The 21,184-nt window shown below is 37.2% G+C and overlaps 1 protein-coding gene across 3 annotated transcripts in view; it reads left to right on the top strand.

Moving 5' to 3' along the window:
• TRIP11 (thyroid hormone receptor interactor 11) overlaps window positions 1–21,184 on the top strand; it is a 70,172-nt gene that overhangs the window by 12,403 nt on the left and 36,585 nt on the right. For all 3 annotated transcript variants that reach the window (XM_025467814.3, XM_025467813.3, XM_025467816.3), the window contains exons 4-11: window positions 3,121–3,399; window positions 6,299–6,367; window positions 8,272–8,437; window positions 9,877–10,239; window positions 12,924–12,964; window positions 13,529–13,615; window positions 17,061–17,273; window positions 18,097–21,117. In XM_025467814.3, the coding sequence (XP_025323599.1) occupies window positions 3,121–3,399; window positions 6,299–6,367; window positions 8,272–8,437; window positions 9,877–10,239; window positions 12,924–12,964; window positions 13,529–13,615; window positions 17,061–17,273; window positions 18,097–21,117 (4,239 nt within the window). The remainder of the gene's footprint in view (window positions 1–3,120; window positions 3,400–6,298; window positions 6,368–8,271; window positions 8,438–9,876; window positions 10,240–12,923; window positions 12,965–13,528; window positions 13,616–17,060; window positions 17,274–18,096; window positions 21,118–21,184) is intronic.

Genomic DNA, 21,184 nt, shown 5'->3' with positions numbered 1-21,184 from the left:
TCATTTGGGTTTTCTTCAGTTTGTTGATTAAATATTCATTTCTAACATAATAACTTCTTATATGAGTTTTTTAAGATTTATTTATTTTTATTGCTTCTTGGCCTTTTGGCTCAGATCAAGTGAAAAGATTTCTTTATTCTAGAGAGAGAGTGGATGTGCAGGCACGAGAGCAGGGAGGGGCAGATGAGAGGAAGAGACAGAATCTCAAGCAGATTCAGAGCTGAGTGCAGGGCCTGAAGCCATGCTCAAACTCACACCCCTGAAGTCATGACCTGAACTGAAACCAAGACTTGGATGCCTAACGAACTGAGCCACCCAGGCACCCTCATATATGAGTTTTTAAAATTTAGATGCAAATAAATAAATAAAGTTTAGATGCACTGATTTTTTTTTTAGTTCCTTTAGTAACATACTAAAATGAAAAATAAAAGTAAGCCACAGTAAAGATAAACACTTAAACTTAAGTTTCCAATCTGTAAGGAATTGATTTCATAAAATATAATAAATTACTACAAAAATAAAATTAATATAAAAAAGGAAGATTACAAGTTCAAGGTAAAGCTAAAAGCCCACTTTTTTTTTTTTTTTTAAGATTATTTATTTGAGGGCAAAGCGAGCAAATGAGAGACCATGAGTGGAGGGGGTTGGGTCAAAGGGAGAGGGAGAAGCAGGCTCCCCCTGAGCAGGGAGCCTGATGCAGGGCTCCATTGCAGGACCGTGGGATCATGACCCGTGCCGAAGACAGACACCCAACCAACGGAGCCACTCAAGTGCCCCTCAAAGCCCACTTTTTTTTTTTTTTTTTTTTTTTTTTTAAAGATTTTATTTATTTATTCATGATAGTCACACAGAGAGAGATTGAGAGGCAGAGACATAGGCAGAGGGAGAAGCAGGCTCCATGCAGGGAGCCCGATGTGGGATTCGATCCCGGGTCTCCAGGATCGCGCCCTGGGCCAAAGGCAGGCGCCAAACCGCTGCGCCACCCAGGGATCCCAAAGCCCACTTTTTAAAAAGATTTAACAGATTATAAAATTTCTCTGTCAAATTGCTTTAAAAGACTATTAAGCCTTACTCTTTAAACTTCTGTACTTGTCATGGACTGGTAATAAAACATTCATGCCTTCAGTCCATAAACCACACTTTGAGCAACACTGACTTGTAAATATTGCAATAGAGCAGTAGTTCCCAACTAGGGATTTACAGCTGAATCATCCGTGACACCTTAAAAAAAATATGTTTATGTCCTTTAGGAGATTCTGATTTTGGTGTACTGGGAAGGGGCCATGGTATTGGTATTTTCCAGGAACTCCATAGGTAATTCTGATGTTTACATACTAATTGAAAACACTGCTGTGGAAAATCTGGCATTTTATTTTCTACTTAACTATTGATATTAGAGGGCAAATTAAGCATTTTAGTGTAGAAATACCTCTTTGTTATTAGAGCTCGCATTTTTTTTAACTCTATAATGATATAGATACCAATTTTATAATGAGAACTTTCTTTGTATTAAAGCTACACTTGAAAAAAATTGTGGATTTCAGTGCTTTTTTTTTTTTTCTTTAAAGATTTTATTTATTTATTCATGAGAGACATAGAGAGAGATAGAGAGAGAGGGGCAGGCAGAGGGAGAAGCAGGCTCCATGCAGGGAGCCTGATGTGGGACTCAATCCTGGGATTCCAGGATCATGCCCTGGGCCGAAGGCAGGCACTAAACCGCTGAGCCACCCAGGGATCCCCGATTTCAGTGCTTTTTACTAGAATGAAAGATAATTTATAAATATACTTAAGATCTGTTTTCTACCCTTGTTGTGATATTCATATTCCCCAAAGATGCAATTTACCTTTCATCATTAATGGGCAAATGAATGAAAGGTGTGCACTGATACAAATTTCTTTTAGAAAAGGAGCTCTGATATGAGAAACCTGTTTGTTATGACACTTGACATAATTGTGCTTGGTTTTTGTTTAATTGCTTGGCTTTATATGTATATGTATAGTGGTTGGTTGACTCCCAATATCATATTCTTTTCCGTTGTGGCAGGATATCGTCTGGAGTAGGTATTTTATGGGAAGCTTATCTCAATTCTCCTTAGCTTATTCACTTTTATATTTCGAGTAATCTTTCAGAATAGGTATGATTTTATGGTAATATGCCATACCTATGTTCATAATTTCTTCTGGACAATGAGTTAGTATTGCCAGTCCTTAGTCAAAACTTTACTAAGGGTTTTGGAATTTTTTTTTTTTTTTAAGATTTTTTATGTATTTATTCATGAGAAACACAGAGAGAGAGAGAGACAGAGACACAGGCAGAGGGAGAAGCAGGCTCCATGCAAGGAGCCGGATGTGGGACTCGATCCTGGATCTCCAGGATCATACCCCAGGCTGCAGGCGGCGCTAAACCGCTGCGCCACCGGGGCTGCCCGGGTTTTGGAATTTTTATTTTATTATTTCCCTGAGTAAAGTCATATTTTCACTGGCTCCTTTTTGCCAAGGCTAAAGCCAAGGCCTCTTTCATTATATGATTTCTTTCTAAGACTCAAAGGCTGGTAATAATAACCACAGGCTCACTGTGTTATCTAAGAATGGATTAATAAAGCATTTCTTCAGTTATACAGATTAGTATAAAGCAACCCCTGATTCATGGTGCATTTTAAGCCTAAATTCCATATGTAGACTTAAAATCAGTAACATAAGACTATGCCAACATATGCTCCAAAGAAACTTGCTAATACATAGACTCCTGCAGCTTTCATTTTCCTATCACTTACAGTTGAATAATACAAATAGAACCCTTGAAATTGCCTATAGTACTTGACACCTTAGAATGTAGTAAACCCAAGTTTAACTGAGAATTTTGTTGGCTTAGTTAACATAGGAGCGAGATGTTCTGACCTTTTTGCTATTTGAACCATTATCTTTGTTTTAACTAGTAATCAATCATGTTTGGTTTTTTAATAAAAATGTTATGGTTGGGGGTCTTACAGAAGCCTTGGATTCAGCTGATAGAGTTACCATCATTGGATAATTTTAAACAAATTATTATAACAGTCTAGAAAGAGGTCAGGATGGTTATTTTAAAGTGCCTTCTCTAAAATACAGATTGTAAATGTGTAGGTAGAAATCAGCCATCTTAAAGCAAGACAGATTGCACTGCAGGATCAGTTGCTGAAGCTGCAGTCAGCTGCTCAGTCTGCACATTCAGGAGCTAGCAGCGTACCAGCAGCCCTGGCATCATCTCCGTTCAGCTATTCTGTCAGTCATCATGCTTCAGCTTTCCATGACGATGACATGGACTTCAGTGACATAATTTCATCACAACAAGAAATAAACAGATTATCAAATGAAGTTTCAAGACTTGAGTCTGAGGTTGGCCATTGGAGGCATATTGCTCAGGTAGGTAAAATTGACATGAGTCTTTGAAAACTATTAGGAAAAAATAGTGGTTCTATATGTACAACTTTTGGTATCAGAGAGAACCCTGGACTAGGAAATTGAAGATCTGTATTCTAATTCTGCCAGTGATTTTCTGAGTGGTTTTTGGTCAGGTCATCTTTCTCTCTCAGTCTCCGTTTCCCCCTCTATAGAATATTTGGGAGAAATTTTCAAAAAAATTGAGAGCAACAGAACCATATTTTAAAATAAAATAAAAAATTACAAGTCCAGGACTTAAAAGAGATAAAAATGGAGTTGCTATGATTGAGCTAGCATCTTTTCCCCTGGAGTCTCTGAGGCTTCTCTTTTTTTTTTTAAATAATAATAAATTTATTTTTTATTGGTGTTCAATTTACCAACATACAGAATAACACCCAGTGCTCATCCCGTCAAGTGTCCCAGTGCCTGCCACCCAGTCACCCCCACCCCCCACCCTCCTCCCCTTCCACCACCCCTACCTAGTTCGTTTCCCAGAGTTAGGAGTCTTCCATGTTCTGTCTCCCTTTCTGATATTTCCTACCCATTTCTTCTCCCTTCCCCTCTATTCCCTTTCACTATTATTTATATTCCCCAAATGAATGAGACCATATAATGTTTGTCCTTCTCCGATTGACTTATTTCACTCAGCATAATACCCTCTAGTTCCATCCATGTCGAAGCAAATGGTGGGTATTTGTCATTTCTAATGGCTGAGTAATATTCCATTGCTTGAGGCTTCTTTGATGGCAACTCCAGGGATCCAAGACCCCAGATTGGAAACTACTTGTGTGGATGTTCTCTGAGGTTCCTCTTCTCATTAATTATGTATATGATAAAAATCTGATCATTCATATTATCCAATACATTAAGCAAACTATTCTGTATTTTGTGCATTAGAAATTAAATCCTTGCTATTTGGTTTATTTGCTATAAACTTTCTTTCAAGGAACACTTTGTCTTTTTTTAAAATATTTTATTTGACAGAGCGCACATGTGCGTATGCAGGGGAGCAGCAGACAGAGGGAGAATCAGGCTCCCCGCAGAGCAGAGAGCTAGATGTAGGGCTTGATCCCAGGACCTTGGGATAATGACCCAAGCCAAAGGCAGACACTTAACTGACTGAGCCACCCAGGGACCCCTCAAGGAACATTTTTCATCTTATATATCAGATTCTATATACTATTGAGACGTCTGTCTACATGAGACCCAAAGGAAACTGGAATATTGTACATTTGGATTTAATTTCATCAGTGTAGAGAAAAAGTATATAAGTAAAGAAATTATTTTCTTTTTGTGAGTGTGATCTAGTTATATAAAGGAAAAACCCTGCTAATTAAAATTACCTTTTGCTTCCCAAGTTGCTAGAGATTCCCAGTACCCAAAATACATGGAATGATCACTTTGTCCATCTTATATCTAAAAATGTAATAGTTCTTTAACTACTGTCAAATTGTAGATTTTCTATCCTACCTTTAGAGATTAGGATTTTATAGCCTATTTTAGGGCCTTGGAAATTGCATTCAAATAAGTAAATATCCCAGGTGATTCTGATACACATTTTAAGAAACATTGCCTAGGATAAGATTTTATAGGGAAGAGATGTATTTTTGGTAAGTGTATTTAAACATATCTTGAATATTTACTATATTATAGACCTATAATAGGATATACTCTAGGTAGAAAAGGCATAATTGGGATCTTTCAGGGGACTTAAGTTTTTAGCAAGCCATAGTAAAACTTATTTGTGTTATATTTTACAAGACATTTCTAAATATGTTATCCTAATATATTTTAATCTTCATAACTATGAGGTATTTATTACCTCTTTTACAGTTTAATACAATTACTGTAAGTTTAATATATTTACTATCTCAGTCATGAAGTTGTAATTCAAATAGGCATCTTTTGACTCCAAATCTTGTGTTCTTTCTAGTATATTGTGTCCCTCTTTTGATCTCAAGAGCAGCTTTTGGTTCCTTAACACGCTATATAGTAAATGTTAATAAAAATAAATAGACAACATTCAGCTTTGAATGTGAAGAGAAGAATCCAAAAGTTTAATTGTCAAACCAAAGATTATTTTGTATTGAGGTAGAGATCTTCTGGGTAAAATCATTTAAAAAAGATTTTTACGTGGTTATTACTAGAATTAATGTTGGGTAGTTGGCATTTTAGAAATTTTCCTTTTAGGAAGCTGTTTCATTTTCATCAAATTTACATTTTGTTAAGCGAAGTAAAATATTCTCTGTTTTCCTTCTTAACGTTGGTTATTTTGTGAGAGTGTCTCTGTAATTAACAAACACTTGAAAATTATGTTTGTGTCTTTTTTTTAGAAAGAGAGAGTTGGGGGGAGGGTCAGGGGAAGAGGGAGAGAGAGAATCTCAAGCAGGATCCATGTTCAGTGAGGAGCCCAATTTCGGGCTTGATCTCACAACCCTGAGATTATGACCTGAGTTAAAATCAAGAGTTGAACGTTTAACCAGCTGAACCCAGACATCCCTTGAAAATTATCTTTTATTTGTTGTATTTTAAAAGGTACTCGGCATTCTTTTTAATCAGAATTTGTCTGAAAAACGCCCCTTTTTTGAAGAATATTTTTATTTTTTAAAGATTTTATTTATTCATGAAAAACACACACGGTGGGGGGGGTGGGGGGAGCGGGGGAGCGGGGTAGAGACACAGGCAGAGGGAGAAGCAGGCTCCATGCAGGGAGCCCGACGGACTCGATCCCGGATCTCCAGGATCATGCCCTGGGCTGAAGGCAGCACTAAACCACTGAGCTACCCGGGCTGCCCTTGAAGAATATTTTTTAATAAAATTTGTGACCTTCTCTTTTACAAGAAAACCAATACAATTATTTTCTAATTCTGTTCTGATCTAGACTTCTAAAGCACAAGGATCAAATAGCTCTGATCAAAGTGAAATCTGTAAACTACAAAGTATCATTAAGGTAAGGTTGTTGGAACAATGGCTATTACACATCTAAAATTTTGCTTATTAAAGTAGAAGTGTGACAGAAGGCTCAATTATAAAACTATATAGATTATGATTGTTTTTATCATTTTGTATTTTCATCTTTTATAACAGCAAGGTATATAAAAATGTCTGTTTCCAAAATCATTTGGTTTTGAACATTTGTTTTTGTTTTTTTTAGTAGTTTATATTTCCTTAGTTTCTACTTGCTACTGCATCTTGTAAAATTGTCTTTTTTTTTTTTTTTTAAGATTTTGTTTATAAGAATGGGAGGGAGAGGGAGAGAGAATCTAAAGCAGACTCCACATTGAGCACAGAACCCAGTGTGGGACTCAATCCTGTGACCCTGAGATCATGACCTGAGCCAAAATCAAGACTCAGTTACTTAACTGAGCCACACAGGCTCCCCAATATGGTTTTCATTAAAACAACTCCAGGGTTGCTAAAATTTCAGGGTTTAGTGTTAAACGATATTGAGAAAATAAAATGCTAATACTATTCATTGTAAATAGCTATTTTCCTTTAATGGTAGAATTTTGCTACTGTATGTCAATTATTTTAAGAAAAATCTTGATTACAAGTTTTATCATGTAGCAATGAATTGTTTTTAGTGTACAAATTATGATCAAGTGTATGGGGCACCTGAGTGACTCAGTTTGTTAAATGTCTACCTTCAGCTTAGGTCATGATCCCAGGGTCCTTGATCGAAGCCTAATTTGGGCTCCCTGCTCAGCAGAGTGTCTGTTTCTCCCTCCCTCTACCCTCCCCCAATCAGTCTACTTGTGCTCTTAAGTGCACATGCTCACCCTTTCTCAAATAAATAAAATCTTAAAAAACATATTATCAGGTATAGAATTTTTAGTTTTTGGTTTTATTATTATTACAATACTAACATAACTGGGTTCCAAAGTCAGACTTGTGTTTGAATCCTGACTCTGCTATTACCAGCTGTTCTGCTTTGAGCAAATTACTTAATCTTTCCAAGCTTTGGCTTTATCATTAGTAAAGTAGATTTCATAATACCTTCCTTGTAGGATCATTTTTTTTTTTTTAAGATTTTTTATTTATTCACTCATGAGAGACACAGAGAGAGAGTGAGGCAGAGACACCGGCAGAGGGAGAAGCAGGCTCCATGCAGGGAGCCTGATGCGGGACTCGATCCCGGGACTCCAGGATCAGGCCCTGGGCTGAAGGTGGCGCGAAACCGCTCAGCCACCCAGGCTGTTCCTTGTAGGATCATTTTATAGTTTAATTGTTAAGCTGCCTGCCAAGTGCTGGCATCTAAGTAAGTGTACAGGATTAAAGAATAACTTGTCTTCTCAGGAAACAAAAGCTAATTTATTGATTACAATTCCTGGTTATGAGCAACAAAAACCTTCTCTGGCTAAGTAAAGTGAAAGAGGATTTACTGAAAGGACCCAATAGTCTCTCCCCAAGATCGAAGGAAGAATTAAGCATTTTGGTCTTGGAAAGGACAGGAATGAAAATAGCAACAGGGATCTAGATAGCAAGACACAGTGGACAGACTTCTCGAAGCAGCTATCACAATGTTTGTGGTCCAACCAGTTTCCCTTTTTGAAGGACTAAGCTCAAGATCCAGATTCCTGGGAGAGAGACTGGTGGTCTCATGTTGGATAGCAAGATATTTTTGCTCATCTTTTGTTTCATTTTTTTTCTTGCTGGTATTCTCTCATTAAAAGAGAAAAACCATTTTTCAGACCCAAGAAACGAGAGAGTTTTTCAGAATTGTCAGGATTTAGGTCCTGTGTTTAAATTCTTTCCAGCCTTAGCGTGTTCAGAGAATTATTTTTGCACAACGATGAAATAGCTTAGGTATATCATTGATTACAAATGTTGTTAACTTGGTTTTTATTTTTTAAGGAACTCAAACAGATTCGAAGTCAGGAAATCGATGACCATCAACATGAAATGTCAGTGTTGCAGAATGCACATCAACAGAAGTTGACAGATATAAGTCGTCGGCATCGAGAAGAATTACGTGACTATGAAGAACGAATTGAAGAACTGGAAAATCTGTTAGAACAAGGTGGTTTTATTAACTTAACGTATTAGATGACATAATTAAATGACAAGCCTAGTACTACTGTAAGACCAAGACACGGATGTAAAATTAGACTCTGTTTTAAATAATGGGTGGATGACTAGTTCTGTTCATCTGCTTGAAATTTGTAGTGGGATCATTGTTGCAAGATTATGCAGAAATGGAAAGGTCCTTTTGCCTTTGTGGCAAAGAGTTAACAATATACAGATTTCTTTGCATTGCTGGGTGATGATACTTTGGCAATAAATGATTAGAAATATTTTCACTTCTTTCAGACTCATATACAGAGGTCTTTTAGTAGTTGATTCAAATAATATTTTTCCTCAAGTATTTATTTTAAAATGGGGGTGCCTGGCTGGCTCAGTCTGTGGGGTGTGTAACTCTTGATCTTGAGGTCATGAGTTTGAGCCCCACATTGAGGGTAGAGATTACTTAAAAAAAAATCTAACAAAAGCTTTATGTTGATAACTTTTTAAAAGACTCTTTTTATAACAAAACTGAAAAGGAAGTACAGAGATTTCCCATATACCCCTGCCCTGACCCATGCATAGCCACCCCACTATCATACCATCATTCATCAGAATGGTACATTTTTTTACCAAAGATGAACCTACATTGACAGATCATGGTCACTCAGAGTGTGTAGTGTACTTTTGGGTTCATTCTTGGTGTTGTACATTCTCTGGATTTGGACAAACATAGGACACAGATTCATCATTAAACAGAATAGTTCCAGTGCTCTAAAAATCCTTAATGCTCTGCCCTACTCACCCCCTCCCTCCCAATCTTGTTATTGTCTCTATAGTTTTGCCTTTTCCAGAATGTCACGTAGTTGGAATCATACAGTATAGATGATTTCAGATTGATTTCTTTCACTTAGTAATGTGCATTTGAGTTTCCTCCATGTTTTTTTTCATGGCTTGACAGACACCTCAATTCTTTTTAATGCTGAATAGTATTCCATTTCTGAGAGATACCACAGTTTATCCATTCACCTGCTGAAGGACAATCTTTGCTACCAAGTTTTGGCAGTTAGGAGTAAAACGGCTATAAACATCGTTCAGGTTTCCATGTGGATAAGAGTTTTCAGTTCCTTTGAGTAAATACCAGGGAGTGCAATTGCTGATCATACGGCTAGGATGTGTTTTGTTAGAGACTGCTGAACTGTCTTCCAAAAGAAGCTCTACTATTTTGTACTCCTGCCACCAGTGAATGAGAATTCTTGTTACTCCACATCCTCGCCAGCATTTGGTGGTGTCAGTATTCTGAATTTTGACCATTTTAATAGGAGTGTAATGATATCTCATTGTTGTTAAGATTTTCAAGTTCTCAAGTCTGTTAAATCTCTTAGTTGTATATATAGCAAGCTATTTGTCTTTCAGTAGTTGACATTTGCTGTCCTTGGTTTTCTGTTTATGTTCTAGGTGGCTCAGGAATTGTAATACCTGATCACTCAAAAATCCATGAGATGCAAAAAACTATTCAGAATCTACAAACTGAAAAAGTAGCATCTATAAAAAAAATTGAAGAACTTGAGGATAAAATAAAAGACATAGATAAAAAATTGTCTTCTGCAGAAAATGACAGAGATGTTTTGAGGAAGGAGAAAGAATGCCTAAATGTTGAAAACAGACAAATAACAGAACAATGTGAAAGCTTGAAACTGGAATGTAAATTGCAGCATGATGCTGAGAAGCAAGGTGATACTGTGACAGAAAAAGAAAGAATCCTTCCACAGAGTACATCAGTGGAAGAGGAAGTGCTCAAACTGCAGCAAGCACTGTCTGGTATAAAATGTTTGGACCTTATTTATGATTGGTGTGTTACTGCATACTAGTTTTTAGAGACAACCTGAGTACTTTACGGAGATGGAGTATTCATATATTTGTGTAGAATTTGAATATAATTGTTTGGTTTAGGATTCAGTGCCCTAATTAATGGATCACAAATAGGAATTTTCTGTTAAAAAGGCCTCATTGTTGGCTGGCTGTCTCTCAGCTCCCCTTCCTCATCCTTTAAGTACTTACATGGAACTCATTGATTAAGAGGCCTTGTAGATTTCTGAGAAATGTATATGTAGCTATTTATTGGGAGGAGGTATGGTTCTGTTAGTCTGCATAGAGCCAGATACTTTCTGCAACTCTAGGTTCCAGACCCTCCACTTAGGGAATGCAGCCTCCCTTTTTCAAAATTCTGTATTACCTTTTAAAATGATGTCCTGTATCTAAGCAGACATGAGACTGGTAAGAACCGTAGGTCTTTCACCATTTTCCATACTCAAAAGTGTTATTTACTTACCTGTGTTATGTGTTAGAAAAAGTAAGTTATTAAATGTAATAGGTCAAACATCAGTGTCCTTTCATGCCAGGAAAACTTAATGGGAGCTCTTAGCTGTGAAGATCTATTTTATTTTGCACTTTGTCTTCTCACAATATAAACTCTCACTTTATGAACTGCTGCTCTAAAGGTTTTTAGCCCTTGTGTTTTGTGTTCCCCTCCCACCCTTCACTGCCCCCAATCTGTATTCCTTGCTTAGTTGTTTATCATGAGCTCCTGATCTGGATGGCCAACTCTATAAACTCAGGTTCAAATTCACCATGTCCTCCTCCTCCTCCTCTCCCTCTCCTCACCTTGGTGATTTACCAGTCTGCCAAAACAGAGAATTTGAAATCATCACTAGCATGTCCTGTAGGTTCTATTTTCCTTAGCTTCTCTGGTTTAGTAATATTTTAGGATTATGCCCCGGAGGAACTCTAAAGTTTCTCAGAAGGGCCTCAGTCCTGGGAGCTGCCATGAAGGCAAAGAGAAGGCTGTTCACTGGTGTTCTAGACTTTTTTCTCATTTGACTTCCAATTAACTCTGCTCTTTTCAAAATTAATGTTTCCATTTATTTAACATATTGGATGACTCATGGGTTTATTTGCTTTAAAAACAAACCTCTCTCCCTAGTCCTTCTTCTTTTTCCCCTTTTCACTGCCACTGAGTAACTTCAGCCAATCATGTTTTCTTTTGCCTGGTTAACTATAGCTGTTTCTAGATGGAGCTAAATTGCATAGTGGTTAAAAACATAACTGAATCCAGCTCCATCACTAATTAGCTGACTTTGGGCAAGTTAATTAACATCTCTATGCTTTAGTTTTTCCATCCCTGTGGTCAGGATACTACTACTATCTTCTTCATAGTTGGAGTAGTAGTAATGGGGATTTTGTGAGCTACTAGCTGCAGAGTTCTCTTTAGAACAGGGGCCATCTCATAGTAAGCATTATAAAAGTGTTAGCTGTTATTTATTCTCTGATCTCCGTGATTCCTTCAGTCCAGTTTTTTTTTTTTCCCCCTATCTGTAGCCAGATAGGTTTTTCGGAAACACCAAACAGGTTTAACTCCCCCAATTGTAGTACTTTGTGGCTCCCTGTGAACTTCTGGATAAAGACTAAACTTCTTCAGTGGACATGTAATGTCTTTCATGGTCGGGTCCCTGGTTCCCTCTTCAGTTTCAATTCTCCCCATTCTCCTAATATGCTAATAAGCCTTAGCCGCTGTACTTTCTTATATAGCTCTTTAAGCCAGTGAAGACTGTTAGCTCTGTCATCTTTGTGTTTGCTTTTCTGTCTGTGTTTCTCTCTGCTAACTCTTGAGTGTATTATGATTCATTGCAGGCATTGTATCTACTGGGAGGTGCCTATGCTGTGGCTCTCCTGGCCCTCCTTAGCAACCCCGCAACTCCTCCCCCCACCCCCAACCGTCTGGAGTAGGTGTCTGCCCTTTTTGCTCTAGTGGCAGTTTGTGCTCCCTGAATCATACTGTACTATAGTCATGTATTGACTGAATTGAAAGCTCCTTCAGAGCAAGCAAGGACTAAATGTTTTCATCTTGTTTAGCAACTAACTGATCTCAGTAAATGCTCAGTATCATCTCAATGAACATTGAATGAATTATTTCAGCTGAACTCAGGGTATTCTTTGTGTTCTTCTAGAACCACTTCTGTATGGGGATCTATCTGTAATACCAGTTTGAATGGTCTTTTTACCTGTTGTCATGTCTGAGTCACTTTAAAGAATTGAGAGATTGTTGTATCATTGTGGTATAAATACATTTTTTTGTTTTTAACCATTTCCCCCCAATCTCAGTCCTTTTCCTGTGTCCTGCTATGCAAACTAATAAGCTAATTTGAAACATTGTTATTAATGTTCTTATCAATGCAATAACTTATGACTCATCCAGAATATGATTCTAATTCTTTCTTCTACTGTTCCACAAGATTGCATTTTAATGGAGCTCCTAACTGGTATTTATATTATGGTTTCTTTGATACAGTCAAATAGAAATATAAAATACCAAAAATACATTTCACTATGAACCATTTGAGTGTGCCTATAAATACTTTATTTTAATTGAGTTTTATTCTTGAATTTAATATAGGAGGTAATTATTAAGTTAAAGAATTTTAATGTCAGATTCATTGTTTTTACAGATGCGGAAAATGAAATTATGAGACTGAGTAATTTATACCAGGTAAACTGATCTTAAGAGAAAAAGCTTCTGGCTTTATCAAGAAAAAGCATTTTGATTATTGTAGTTGCTTATTTTGTGTTTTTTACAAATTCACACAAACTTATCCTAAGGACTTGCATCTTAGTAATTTTGTTTGCTGATTAATTAACTTATTGACATAATTTTAAAAGTTACATAATTGAAAAACACAGGTATATCGCCTTCAAGATTAATTTGACAGACATTATGTATGTAAACATAGAAAATAGATTTTCTACCACAGTGAGGAATGTATTTTGATTCCCTTATGGAATTCAGAGAGTTGCTTCTATTGCTAATGATTTCAGGTTACTTTGTAAATGTATTTATATATTCTTTGAAATAAAATTTAAAAATTGTCAGAATGTTTATAAATGAATGACTGGCTTTATTTTATTATTATTTTTTTAATAACTGGCTTTAGATGGCTATAATTTTTATATAACACTAGTGAAAGACTCAGTACAAATGCGCAATTTTACAGCTTGCCTACTTTTTTGTAAACTTGATATTTATCTGAAAACATACTGTTTTAACATTTTGTAGGATAACAGTCTCACTGAAGATAATTTGAAACTTAAAATGCATGTCGAATTTTTAGAAAAACAGAAGTCCTTATTGAGTCAAGAAAAGGTGGGTGCAATAAAAATGGGGACAGAATTACAATGTTGTGTTTATTATAGGTCACAGCCAAGGGCCAGTTTATATCAAAATGGAATGTTTGGGTCTTGAGAGTCCTGAAGATGAGACTGGTATCATTGATGCTTGTCAGACCAGGTTGAAGTCTTTGAGCAAAGTTCAGGGTATGAGAGAGGCTGGCCATAGTTCACATTTACAGATAAGCCAGAAGACATACAGATACGAGCAGAAAAGATAGGTAAAGATTGTTTTGGTTTCCGCTGAAGTCCTGACAGCACAGGATACACAGGTGATTCTAGAGCCTGGAGTGGTTGTAGTGGCATCCTACAGAAACTATTAAGTGCTAGTGTGGACAGAACATATCTAGTGTGGACAGAAATTTTTTTTTAAAAGATTTTATTTATTTATTCATAGAGACACACAGAGAGAGAGAGAGGCGGAGAAGCAGGCTCCATGCAGGGAGCCCGATGTGGGACTTGATCCAGGGTCTCCAGGATCATGGCCTGGGCTGCAGGCGGCGCCAAACCCCTGCGCCACCGGGGCTGCCCTGGACAGAAATTTCTTAGTGATGAGGGATGAAGAGGGATACATTCTCAGTGGTAGAAATAGATTCTTTGTGCATATTAGTAACAAGGTTCAAATAAGGTTCTGTGATACAGCATTGGGTATTGGAAGAAGTATTTTTATACTACTCAGGGATAATTCCCTGGCTAAGACAGCTTAAATACAGGGTAATTGTAAGTTGGTATTAAGTTATAGGCCAGTGTTTTAACTCAGTTTAAAATCTTAATTTTTAAAAAAATAATACATATTCACTGACATACAAATTCAGTAATTCATATGGAGAGCCTTTAGATGGTACAAATGGAGTATCCTTGGCACTTCTTTTGCTTGGCTTCTTTTCAAAAGGCAGTCTTTTTTTTTTTTTTTTTTTTTAAGACTTTATTTATTTATTTGAAAGAGAGGAAGAGAGAGAGCACAAGCAGGGGGAGGGGCAGAGGGAGGAGAACAAACATCTGATATGGTACTTGAACCCAGGACCCTGAGATCATGACCTGAGCTGAAGGCAAATGCTTTACCAACTGAGCCACCCAGGCGCCCCTAAAGGTAGATGTTTTTTAACCAGTTCCTTGTGTGTCTGTCCTTCCTGCCTACACTTATGTATATATGATTATATAAATAGTTTTTAAAATATGTAACTATTAGCATACTATACATACTATTTATATGTATACCTTAACATATTTTCAGCATCCTTCCACATTATGGCATATAGGTAGTGTTTCTCAAAGGGATGCTAACACATGGAAAATTCTTAGTTTTGTTCACTGGCATATGTGTTGTAGGATCTTTGCCCCCACCCTTTCTACCAACTAAAAGCCAGTGTATCCTACTCTTTTTTTATACCTATATTACATATATTTTCTCTTTTCTCTGCTTTTTTCTGCTCCCTTTGCATTCTGCTTTTCATTCTGCTCTGATTCATTTATTTTTCTGTCCTAGGTATACTTCATTGTTTGCAGATCTTTGCACTTATCTGATAGGATCTGTAACCTTTCCAGGATATTTTTGGATTCTGCAGCCATTTCTTTTTTTTTTTAATTATTATTTTTTTAATAATAAATTTATTTATTGGTGTTCAATTTACCAACATACAGAATAACACCCAGTGCTCATCCCGTCAAGTGCCCCCCTCAGTGCCCGTCACCCATTCACCCCCACCCCCCGCCCTCCTCCCCTTCCATCACCCCTAGTTCGTTTCCCAGAGTTAGGAGTCTTTATTTTCTGTCTCCCTTTCTGATATTTCCCACACATTTCTTCTCCCTTCTCTTATATTCCCTTTCACTATTATTTATATTCCCCAAATGAATGAGAACATACAATGTTTGTCCTTCTCCGATTGACTTACTTCACTCGGCATAATACCTTCCAGTTCCATCCACGTTGAAGCAAATGGTGGGTATTTGTCGTTTCTAATGGCTGAGGAATATTCCATTGTATACATAAACCACATCTTCTTTATCCATTTATCTTTTGATGGACACCGAGGCTCCTTCCACAGTTTGGCTATTGTGGACATTGTCTGCAGCCATTTCTAACAGCTGTTGCTCCTTTCTTTTAATGTTACGTAATCTTTCATAACTTCTTTAATTTTCTCTGAGTCTGCTCATTGCTTAAGAATGCCAAACATACCTGCAGCGCTATATGTGTTCTTAACATCTACCTTAAAAAAAACTTCATGATTCTCCTGAGTGAACATAAAACTTTATTTTTTTAATATAAATTCAATTAGCCAAGAAACATATAGTACATCATTAGTTTCGGATGTATTCAGTAATTCATCTGTTGCATATAATACCCAGTGCTCATTGTATCACATGCCCTCCTTGATGCCCACCACCCATTTACCTCATCCTCCCATCCACCTCCCCTTGAGCATATAACTTTAGAAAGGCATAAGAGAATGCTGTTTTCATCACCTGTAGTTCAGAATAAGCTTTTAAATTGGAATTAAAATGAGAATCGTGAAGCAGATGTTTTCATTTTCACTGGTCTCTTTGTAAGGTCTCTATAGTCTCTTTATTTGTAGAAATTTAAGATTCTTACTTGCTTTAAAGTAGATTCCATAGAAGTTTGATTTTTTTTCTTTCAGTGAAGTGAAAGAAAGCTTTATACTATTGTATCACAGGCCTCACAATCAGAGCTTGAAACTATATGGGAGCTTAGAGAAACTGTCTCACTTCTAGAATTTGGTGGAAAAGTATTAAATACCAGTAGAACAGAACATAAAATATAGTTTAAAAATAATATATAGATAGATTTTTAGGAATGTTAGAGTTGAGAGAGGGGAACGTACTGTGTGCTCAGGTTAGATGGCAAATGAAGGAAGGAGTCTAGTTTTTTGGGTCAGAGAAAAGTTTCATGTTCTGACAGGAGTTAGTAATAAGGGAAATTCCTTTAATGAGGGAAAAGAAGCCTTTTATTTTCTAATTAGACAATGAATGAATGATGGTTTTTATAGATATTTATTTAGTTTATGGCTACTGGTGACTGGATGTTAGGGAATGGAAGGGCAGAGGGCTGGAAGACTTGGGACATTTTGAAGAGTGTTGGAGAGCAGGGAGGGAAGAAGCAGACAGAAGGGAAGCAGTAGTGGGAGTGGAATCAGGAAGGCTTCCAGATGGGAAAGTTTTTGTATAAAGAAGCTGGAGCCGGACAAGCTATAACAGCCATTCCATCTTGTCTGGTGTTACAGAAATGTTCTTGAAGCTGCACATGAATGAAGGCTGTGATTTGCTGAATTTTATATAGCATTGCTGAAGTAGTATTCAGTAATGTTTCTGATAATAGCATCTGAGAATAGACTCCTAAGTTTTGTTTTGGTGTCTCCTTCCAATTGACAGTATATGTTGTTTTTTTCCCTTTTTTATCACTTAAGGAAGAGCTTCAACTATCACTTTTAAAGTTGAACAATGAATATGAAGTGATTAAAAGTACAGCTGTGAGAGACATGGATATGGATTCAACATTATGTGATTTAAGACTGACCTTGGAGGCAAAGGACCAGGAACTCAATCAGAGTCTCACTGAGAAGGAAATATTGGTTGCTGAGTTAGAGGAATTGGACAGACAAAACCAAGAAGCTACAAAGGTAACAGGATACCAGAGTGGCACACTGTCTTCTCAGCACACTGAACATGGGAGTAACAAGTGAAAGGTGATGGGTGTGATTTAGTTCATAGTTTGCTGCATGGATAATTTTATCATAGCGGTTGGCAGACTTTTTCTGTGAAGAGTTAGATGGTAAATATTTTTGGCGTTGCAGGCCATGTGGTTGTCTCAGCTGTACTCAATTCCACTCTTGTGATACGTAAACAATGAGCATGACTGTGTTCCAATAAGACTTGATCTATAAAAACAGGTGGCAGGCCTCATTTGGCTTATTGGCTGTATGACTCCTGCTCCAGTGTTAAAGAGTTGAAAATGAACAACATAGGTCATTTACCATCTCTGATTTTAAATTCTAATCTCTAAAATGAAATAGATTTGCTGTAAGATTGTTAATAAATAATTTTGTTGGGATTAAAATGTTGGGGTTTTTTTTGCAGGGATGCGTTTGGTTTGTTTTTTAAAAATATTTATTTATCTTAGAATGCTTGTGTGCAAGCAGGGTGAAGGGCAGAGGGAGAGAGAGTCTCAAGCAGACTCTGCACTGAATGTGGAGCCTGATGCCAGGCTTGATCTCATGACCCTGAGATCACAACCTGAGCTGAATCTAGAGTGGGATGCTTAATCAACTGTGCCTTCCAGGCACTCCTGAATGTTGGGAATTTTTTTTTAAAGTTCTATTTTAAGAAAGACTATAAATATCCGAGGATGGTTATTCTGTTATTTATGACATTTTACAAAATTTTCTCCAGGTACTAAAAGGAGAAAGTGTCTTAAAGTTACCATGCAAACTATTTTTCTTTCAGCACATGATTCTGATAAAAGATCAGCTATCAAAACAACAAAGTGAGGGAGAAACTATCATTAGTAAACTGAGAAAAGATCTAAATGATGAAAACAAGAGAGTCCATCAACTTGAAGATGATAAAAAGAATATGACTAAAGAACTAAATGTGCAGAAAGAGAAGTTAGTTCAAAGTGAACTCGTCCTAAATGGCTTGCATTTAGCCAAGCAGAAGCTTGAGGAGAAAGTAGAAGATTTAGTGGATCAGCTAAATAAATCACAAAAAAGTAATTTAAACATGCAGAAGGAGAACTTTGGACTTAAGGAACATATTAAACAAAATGAGGAAGAGCTTTCTAGAGTCAGGGATGAGTTAACTCAGTCTCTAAGTCGAGACTCTGGCAGTGATTTTAAGGATGACTTACTTAAAGAAAGGGAAGCTGAAGTCAGAAACTTAAAACAAAATCTTTCAGAAATAGAACAGCTCAATGACAGTTTAAACAAAGTTGCCTTTGATCTCAAAATGGAAAATGAAAAGTTGGTCTTAGCGTGTGAAGATATAAGACATCAGTTGGAAGAATCAATTGTTGGCAGCAATCAGATGTCTCTGGAAAGAAACACTATTGTGGAGGCTCTAAAAATGGAAAAAGGACAGTTAGAAGCAGAATTGAGTCGAGCTGACCAAAGGCTGTTGGAAGAAGCCAGTAAGTATGAACAGACGATTCAAGAGCTATCAAAGGCACGTGATTTGAGGACCTCTGCTTTACAGCTGGAGCAGCAGCATTTAATGAAACTCAGTCAAGAGAAGGACTTCGAAATAGCAGAACTTAAAAAGAACATTGAACAGATGGATACTGATCATAAAGAAACTAAGGCAATTTTGTCATCTATTTTAGAAGAGCAGAAGCAATTGACGCAACTTATAAGTGAGAAGGAAATTTTTATTGAGAAACTTAAAGAAAGAAGTTCAGAGCTTCAGGAGGAATTAGAGAAATCTACTCAGGCCTCAAGGAAAATTGAAATTTTAAAGCAAACCATTGAGGAGAAAGACAGAAGTCTTGGGTCCATGAAAGAAGAAAACAATCATCTGAAAGAAGAACTGGAACGGCTCCGTGAACAGCAGAGTCGAGCCGTGCCTGTGGTGGAGCCTAAACCCCTGGATAGTGTTACAGAGCTAGAATCTGAGGTGTTGCAGCTAAATATAGTAAAGAGGAATCTTGAGGAGGAAATAAAACGTCATCAGAAGATTATAGAAGATCAAAACCAGAGTAAAATGCAGCTGCTTCAGTCTCTAGAGGAGCAGAAGAAGGAAATGGATGAATTTAAGTGCCAGCATGAGCAAATGAACGTCACACACACCCAACTCTTCTTAGAGAAAGATGAGGAGATTAAGAATTTGCAAAAAACAATTGAACAAATCAAAACCCAATGGCATGAAGAAAGACAGGACGTTCAAATGGAGAATTCTGAGTTCTTTCAAGAAACAAAAGTGCAGAGCCTTAATCTAGAAAATGGCAGTGAAAAGCATGATTTATCGAAAGCCGAAACTGAGAGGTTAGTAAAAGGAATAAAAGAACGAGAGCTGGAGATTAAACTTCTAAATGAAAAGAATATATCTTTAACAAAACAAATTGATCAGCTGTCCAAAGATGAGGTTGGTAAACTCACTCAGATCATCCAGCAGAAAGACTTAGAGATACAAGCTCTTCATGCTAGGATTTCTTCAGCTTCCTACACCCAGGATGTTGTCTACCTTCAGCAGCAGCTGCAGGCCTATGCTATGGAGAGAGAACAAGTATTAGCTGTTTTGAGTGAGAAGACCAGGGAAAATAGCCATCTGAAAACAGAATACCACAAAATGATGGATATCGTTGCTGCTAAAGAAGCAGCTCTCATTAAGCTGCAAGATGAAAATAAAAAATTGTCTGCTAGATCCGAAGGTGGTGGCCAGGATATGTTTAGAGAGACTGTCCAGAATTTATCACGTATCATTCGAGAAAAAGACATTGAGATAGATGCGTTAAGTCAGAAGTGCCAGACCTTATTGACAGTTTTACAAACATCGAGCACTGGGAATGAGGTTGGAGGCGTTAATAGCAATCAGTTTGAGGAGCTTCTACAGGAACGCGACAAATTAAAACAACAAGTAAAGAAGATGGAAGAGTGGAAACAGCAGGTGATGACCACAGTTCAGAATATGCAGCATGAGTCAGCCCAGCTTCAAGAAGAACTTCATCAGCTTCAGGCACAAGTTTTGGTTGACAGTGATAATAATTCTAAATTACAAGTGGATTATACTGGCCTGATCCAAAGTTATGAGCAGAATGAAACTAAACTCAAAAATTTTGGGCAGGAGCTAGCACAAGTTCAGCACAGCATAGGGCAGCTGTACAGTACCAAAGACCTTCTCTTAGGAAAACTTGATATTATTTCTCCTCAACTCCCCTCCGGATCATCGCCTCCTTCCCAGTCAGCAGAGTCTCTTGGAATGGATAAGCGTGATACATCAAGTGAGTCTTCAAAACAGGAGCTAGAAGAGCTAAGAAAGTCACTGCAGGAAAAAGATGCAACGATTAAAACACTCCAGGAAAATAACCACAGATTGTCCGATTCAATTGCTGCCACCTCAGAGCTAGAAAGAAAAGAACACGAACAGACTGATTCAGAAATTAAGCAGCTAAAGGAGAAACAAGATGTTTTACAAAAGTCACTTAAGGAGAAAGACCTCTTAATCAAAGCCAAAAGTGATCAGTTACTTTCTTTAAATGAAAATTTCACCAACAAAGTGAATGAAAATGAACTCTTGAGGCAGGCAGTAACCAACCTGAAGGAGCGGGTATTAATTTTAGAAATGGACATTGGTAAACTAAAAGAAGAAAATGAAAAAATAGTTGAAAGAACCAGGGAAAAGGAAACGGAGTATCAAGCATTACAGGAGACTAATATGAAGTTTTCCATGATGCTTCGAGAAAAAGAGTTTGAGTGCCATTCAATGAAGGAAAAATCTCTTGCATTTGAGCAGCTACTGAAAGAAAAAGAGCAGGTATGTTGGGGATGGAGTTTTACACAGGAAAATGGAGGTGGGGCAGATTGTCCAACGGCTTGGTTAT

The sequence above is a fragment of the Canis lupus genome, chromosome 8, assembly GCF_003254725.2.
Source record: "Canis lupus dingo isolate Sandy chromosome 8, ASM325472v2, whole genome shotgun sequence".
NCBI classification, from domain to species: Eukaryota; Metazoa; Chordata; class Mammalia; order Carnivora; family Canidae; genus Canis; species Canis lupus.
The sequence above is the reverse complement of the archived record's forward strand: the minus strand, read 5'-3'. Positions and strand labels throughout refer to the sequence as shown.